The sequence below is a fragment of the Pyxicephalus adspersus genome, chromosome 2 (assembly GCF_032062135.1).
Source record: "Pyxicephalus adspersus chromosome 2, UCB_Pads_2.0, whole genome shotgun sequence".
Lineage (NCBI taxonomy): Eukaryota > Metazoa > Chordata > Amphibia > Anura > Pyxicephalidae > Pyxicephalus > Pyxicephalus adspersus.
In genome coordinates this window covers 138,197,616-138,204,817 of record NC_092859.1, presented here as the reverse complement: position 1 = coordinate 138,204,817, position 7,202 = coordinate 138,197,616, and the positions used below count along the sequence as shown (strand labels likewise).

The window sequence follows — 7,202 nt, the reverse complement described above, 5'->3', positions numbered from 1 at the left end:
TGTCAGTGATAATGTACACGCAGTGACAGCTCCGCATACATCCCGTTATCTCATTATCTTCCTCTTCCCGCCCCTCCTCCCTCCATCATGCACGGCTCCCTCCATCACCCCCGGCCTCTCACCTCTGCCGGGTCTCTCCCGGTATCCGCCGGTCCTGTCAGTGTCTCCAGCCGCCTCCTCCCGCCATCTTGTGTTTGTACCAGGGGGGAGAGCGCGCCCTGTCACGTGACAGCGGGTCCCGAGACACGTGGCTGGAGCTCCGGCACGACGTCACCGGGCCCCCCCTTCGCTGGTGCTGAGTGATGGAGGTGACGTCCGGGCAGTCAGTGTACATCACGTGACCGTGTACCGTACACCTCCGGTAACGGGGACACTTCCTCTGTATTCAATGTTTATGGTTTATAAAGACGTGAGAGGCCTCTGTACCGCCATTTACTCCATCACTGTGCCCGGACAGACCCTGTGCACCATTCCATATTCTCATCAATATATACATCAATGTTCAGCTAATAAATCTGTATAAACACATACACCAAGAAAACATAACGCCTTGCCCCAATAATCTGCTATCAGCATTCTGCCCAATACTAATCAATTGAAAGAAACTCTGATTTCTGATCAATGTTTGTGATTATTGATTGAAAATTAATAATATTAATAAACAGGATTTATATAGCACCAACATATTATGCAGCGCTGTACAATAAATAGGAGTTGCAAATGACAGACAGTGAGACAGGAGGAGGAGAGGACCCTGCCCCGAAGAGCTTACAATCTAGGAGGTGGGGAAGGTATCACACAATAGTTGGGGAGATATGGAATAGTGGGTGAGTAGTAAGGGTTTAAGAGACAGAAGAGGACGGGTAGGCACATTTGAAAAGATGGGTATGGAGTGCTCTTTAGAAAAAGGAAAGTAGGAGCAAGCCGAATAGGACGAGGAAGACCATTCCAGAGAGTTGGGGCAGCTCTAGAAAAGTCTTGGAGCCGTGCGTGTGAGGAGGTTATGAATGAAGAAGTCATTTCTGGATATGCTGTTTATTTTCCTTCTCTAGAGAAAGAACTGCACCTCAACCATAAGGGCAGTTTGACCTTTGGTGCAGTTTGCCATTTCTAGCCATATAGCAGCAGCTTTATTACACATAGGGTTTTCCACAGCAAGTGTGAAAGGAGCCTTGGGCTATGTACACACGTGCAATGATTGTTGGAAAAGATCTTTCACAACCCTCTCCAACGACTGATATCTGCACAATGCATGAATGAGCGCTGTACATACAGCACCATTCTGCTCTATGGTGAGGGGAGGGGGGAGAACGACAGCACGGCACCCCACTGCACTCTCTCCCCCTTCCCTTTTATTACGATGGTTCATTGTTCGCCGTCCGTGGATCAGGTGGGACGCTTATTGGGACAATGGATGAAGAGCGCTGTACACACGCCAGATCCTCGTCTGATATCGGCCCAATTATCAGACAAGGACCATTGCACGTGTGTACCTAGCATAAGAATGTAATCTTATCTGCACATGCTTTACTCTCAGCACACCTCATGCATGAGTTTCACCATCTTGGGACAGCCAGTCAAGACGGCTGAAGATGCCAAATCTGGACCAAGAATGGAAGATTTTGGTCCTATTGAGGGAGCTCATAAATGTGACGTTGTTGGAAAAGAGGTGAGTATTGCAACGTTCCAACCCGCTTTAACATAGAGTTGGCTTAAAGTCTACTTATCGCCAAAACTTTTTTTTCTTGTCTTCAGTAGAGCGGGAAAGAGTTAAAACCCCTAAACTTTGTTCTCACTATTGACCATCACTATGCCCTCGATATCATTTGTCAGATCGGAGGATTCATGGACATTCACAGCAGAACTGTCAGTTCCAATATATGCACCTTTACAGAGTACAATATCCAGTGTTACTTTTCTGATTTTTGGGGAAATCTCTCTTTACTTTCTGTCCAAGAAATGCAAAGCAAGTTAGAGGAAGCCTACCAAAGTAAGGGAAATTCCTTTCTCATACAGATGTGCCTGAAACAGGTGTCTCCATTGCAAGATTTCCCCTAACCACTAGTTCTGCCAACAAAGATTTGGATTTCCCCTCTTTTTTTTTAGTACAAAAAAAAGGGGTGAATGTGGGACTAAAAATGTAATAAACTTGACAAAGGAGTTATACCTTTCCTGTCCGATCCTAAAAAAAATAGCCTAAAGATATGATGGAGAAACCTTTTTGCTATTGAAAAAAAAAAACCTTGTAATAGATTAAATTCTTACCTTTATAATGAATGGGCTTACATTTTACTACTCACAAAGACCTGACACTTCCCAGTGTGGATGACAGTGTGTCCTTCAGCTGAGCTCTGAGATTCCTCCATATGGCTCTTACAGCTCACAGCAGGGAAATTCTATCCCTCACACATTCAAATGTCAGATAGATAAACGACAGATCTCTAGGAGAGCAAATTTGTAACTTATTCCCAATTTAAAGGTAATTATGACATTTCACTATTTTTGGTGCTTTCTTGCAATAGGGTTGTTTTACTGCCATTCTTCTCAGCTGCACATTTTGACCACCCCATAGCTTAGTAGCTTGGCCCTAAGATTGTTCTGTGGGACCTTAAACCAAATACATCCACCTTGTATACAGTTTATTGGCTACCCTCACCTTTCCTATTCTACCACCTACCCCTTTTAGTCTGTATGCCTAGAAGAAGACTATCTCTCATAGTGTTTCCATTACTGCTGTATACTAATGTTTATTCCACTTCAGTGTGCAATAATCTGTATGAGCTGCTTAGATGTGCACAACCTGTATCGCCTCCAATGTCTCCAATTTACAAGGTGAGCTGTTCATCTTTGCAACATCTGTATCCTATGCAACGGTTTGGACTACATATTGTCTATTGTACAATGCCATGGAGGATGATGGTGCTATACAAATCATTATTAATAATAGTAACTTTGATTGGGATGTACCTAATGAAGAAAAAGAGCAATACTAGACATTAGGACTGTATTCATCTTAGATCCTTGCTTGTAAATAAGGAGAATCCAGGAACATTTGCACTGCGCTTTTCTGCAAATCAGCAATGTAATACTGGAAAAGGTACTCTGCAAAGATGAAACTATTAGAACTGCCAGGTCTGCTGTGAATGTTTGATGAATCCTTTGACCTGACAAATGCTATAAATGTAGCCACTGTAGTTGTATAGTGATGGTTAATAGTGACAACAAAGGCCAAGACATCAACAACAAAAATAAAAGGCCATCAGAGTGGCTGATCTGATTTACAAATTATTGGTCAGGTAAAACAATTCACATAAGTGTATCATAACTGAGGATTTTGCTGGAGATCCATTCCACTAGTAATCTGCTTCCCAAAGCAAGATATTCCCCAGTCTGGCAGAATGCAGAAGAACAGTAATGGCTGAAGATGAACACCGTCCTCTCAGAAGTCCGACAATAAGTTGGCGGACACCAAATCCCCTTGACTTGTATTTCCCCAATCCTAGAAATAAAAAAACAACCCTGATACCACTTTATTGGAGGCAGCACATGACCTTTAAGTGGAACTAAAGTTCCACTTTTAAAAATGTTCTATCCGGACTGTCATTATTGCAGAAATTGACAGGCGATGTCCTTCCAGCAATAATCCTTCTTACCTTCCCAGCTTTCCAGCACTTAATGAACTCCCATAAACCTGCAATGGAGTTTCATCATCTTGGCCCCGCCAATTAGGTTTGACTGGAAGGAAGACGTGAAGAAGACAAGATGGCAATGCCCAGTGAGGGAATGCGGACAGGGGCATAGCCTTTTTTTTTGTTTTTAATGTTTGCAACTTTAAAGGTTGCCTGCTTACAATATGCTATAAAGCCCCCAAAATATTTGGAGGGATGAGATCAAAATGTAACACTAAGTCTTAATAGGAGTTATCAAGGCTTAAGGCTATGTACACACGTGCAATAAATGTTGTTGGAAAGATTCTTTCATGATCCTTTCCAATGACAAACGACCGCACGATGCATGAACGAGTGCTGTACATACAGCACCATTCTGCTCTATGGAGAGGGAAGAGGGAGAGCGATGGAGCGGCACCCTGCTGAGCTCTCTCCCCTTCACTTTCATTAGGATTGTTCATTGTCCATCCTCCGTGGATCCACCAGGACAGTCATTCGGGCGATGGATGATGAGCGATGTACACACACAAGATTCTCGTCCGATATCAGCCCTGAGCGGATTATCGGACGAGAACCATTGCACGTGTGTACCCAGCCTTATGAAGAGAAGCCCAACCTTCCCTAAATTGAAGCATGGTAGTGAGTCTCCTCTGTTTTTGAGTGTAATCTACAAAAGGAATTAAAAAAAAATGAATGCAGCTTTGTATAAAAAATATAATTGCGGTAAAATTTGCACTTAGCAGCCCTAAAACAGTAACTAGGACTCATTTAGGCTGTCCAACATTACAATGATTCCAAACATTAGGGCAAAAAACGTAAATATTCTGGAGTGGCTATCACAATCTCCTGGCCTCAATATTACAGCCATTTTAGAGAGATTTCAAACATGCACTGCATGCATGACAGTTGAGCATTTACAGTACATACAAGACCTGGAGCCTTTTTGCTAAGAATGGATAGCTTTACCACATAAAAGGCCACAATATCCCAAATCACAAACCATTATTAAAAGCTTCTTGGCGTTTCACACATTTCCCACAAAAACAACATGCAAAAAAATAAGCATGGCAAGCTTATTGGAACACTAAGACATACCGGTAACAGGTGAATGTATTTCTACCTCCTTATATGTCTATGGGGAAAATGTCATTCTTTTTTTGATGCCAAAGGAGAAATATAAAAATTAGGAATGTGGGCACTAGTGTTGGCAATAACTACTATCGAGGGGTCCTAGAATTTGAGTGACCTATGCTAAGTGAATATGTGGAGATTTTCCATTAGTAGGAGAGATCTTGGAGACACTCTGATGGATTTATAGTGATTGAAAAACCACAATATTAATATTGGTCTGATGAAGCGGAGCTTTCCGTAAATTGTGTCACCTTGTCGGTTGATAGCTAAGTGAAGGCTATGCTACTACTTCTTAATATATTAATATTTTACAATCTGTATTGGATATTGTAACAGTGATTTTATGATTGTTAGTTATATAAATAAAGATTGTAATTTTTAAAATATATATAGGTTTCTATCATCTATTCCGCAAAACTACCTATTTTTTGTATGGGGCTTTCTCATTTGCAATTTGATTTTTCCATGGCTTCTCTATTGGTGTTCTACGTTTGTAGGCCTATAAAATATGGACAGCATCTTACTAATACTCTCTTAGGATAGACAGAACTGCTCAAATTGTAAAAGAGAGTAATGAATGTATCACAGATTGGATCCTTAGCGATCTAAAAATTAAACAGGTAATTAGTATGATATGCATTGATTATTCTGGTTGTGGAGTTTAGTTTAAGAATAGAACAGAAGGCATGATGAGTTAGGGGCAAAATGCATCTCAGCTAGTTATCATTCAGGACACATCAGAGCATCATGGGTTTTAAGGGTTTAAAGATCCTCATAAAGTTTGAGAAAACTATGTGTAAGCACAAAATTGTACCTTCCATTAATATTTAAAGTGTATCTAAACTCAGACTTCTTACTTTACTTAAAAGGGTAGACAAGTAAAAATTTTGTTTGTTTTGTTTTTTAAAAAAAAAGTAAAAAGGGTGCAGCACTGACCCCTTAATTCTTGATCACCTAAGCGATCAAGAACGAATGGGAGCGCAGAGCCTCCCGGGATACCTACGTCAGGCATCCAGGGAGTCTCTTGGATGCTCCTTCTGCGCATGCCCAAGCATCTCGGAGCCCTTTCATCAATAGGGAAAAAATTGCCGATCTCACGCATGTGCAGTGTGAAGTGCATGTGAAGTGTTTTCCCAATCTACGTCACCCCACCTCGCACCTGCGCATTGCTAGATCAGGTGATATAGGAAGAAGAACACGGAACAAGAGAGGAGAAGATGGCGGCGCCAGGCGCTCCATCTGCGCTGGGTCAAAGACAGATACTGGGGCGATGCGGGACCTGATGGAAGAAACCTCCCAACGAACAGACTGATCTGCGGGATTGGGTTAGTTTTGGGTTTATTTGTGCTTTAAGATAATTTACTAATAAATGAACTTCCAAGCAATATTAATTTACAAGAATGTGTATTTAAATATGTCACACATAATATTCCTTAATTAAAAGGCCAAAAACTCTTTTTTTCTAACTAACTTTTCTTTTCCAAATCATATGCATAATCAAATATTAATGATATAATTTTCAAGAAGCATTACAAGATAATGAGAAGAAAATGGCACCTGATGGAAATAATAGATGGTATAGTACACTATATCAGTACTATGATGACTTCAAAAACGTAAAACTGTCTATGACAAAATAAAAAAAAGAACAGATAGCAGAATTGTTTCAGACAATTATTCAAATGTGACTATGATAAGTGGATGGTGATCCCATACTAGCCACAGATGTGTCATTGCCAATTACAGACTGCATGGGCAGTACTATACACAATCATGGACTTTCATTTGGAACACTCATTAAACTAAATTCTGCATCCCCACAGCTCAGAGCACACAATTGTGTGGCTAAAACTGCTTCGCAGAAAGTATGAGAAGTATTTTGTTGGAAGGATTGTAGATAAATCTTAAACAGGAAATAAAACAAAACCAAAGATGATACAAAATTACCAAAAGTTAGATATAAATTAATATTAAATTACCTTTCTATAAGAGACATCCTTTCTTATCTTACGAGTCTTGAATGCGCTCTGTACAGTGATCCGCTTTGCCTAATAATCCAGCACTGAATGAGATGCTTGTGTCAGTGTTTTGTGACTAGCAGTGTGATGGGGAAACCCTGTGGTTTTTAGAACATGCACCAGGTCTTTGTAACATGCTGAGATTACAGTTGGGAGGTGGAGGAAGTCTTCCTGTACACACAGACATGCCACTTTCTGCTCATGTTCTTGGCGAGTGTTCTTGGTCAACGCTGGGCTGGTTCCTTTCCAGGTCTGAGGAATGTTCTTCTTGGAAAACAAAAAAAGGCACAGCTGCTAAAACTCTTAACCAGGTGCTGGAAGGAAAGAGGCAGAGGTTCAAACAGCTGAAGAATTTCATGTTGTGGGATCATTACGACCACAGAAA

At 41.0% G+C, this 7,202-nt stretch overlaps 1 protein-coding gene across 1 annotated transcript in view; it reads right to left on the bottom strand.

Annotated features, from left to right (window-relative positions):
* Positions 1–6,917, bottom strand: part of DENND4A (DENN domain containing 4A) — a 75,007-nt gene extending 68,090 nt beyond the window's left edge. Inside the window, 1 exon segment of the mRNA XM_072402618.1 lies at positions 6,779–6,917. Coding sequence (XP_072258719.1) covers positions 6,779–6,795 — 17 coding nt within the window. The 5' untranslated portion in view covers positions 6,796–6,917.
* Positions 6,918–7,202: the final 285 nt, after the last annotated feature.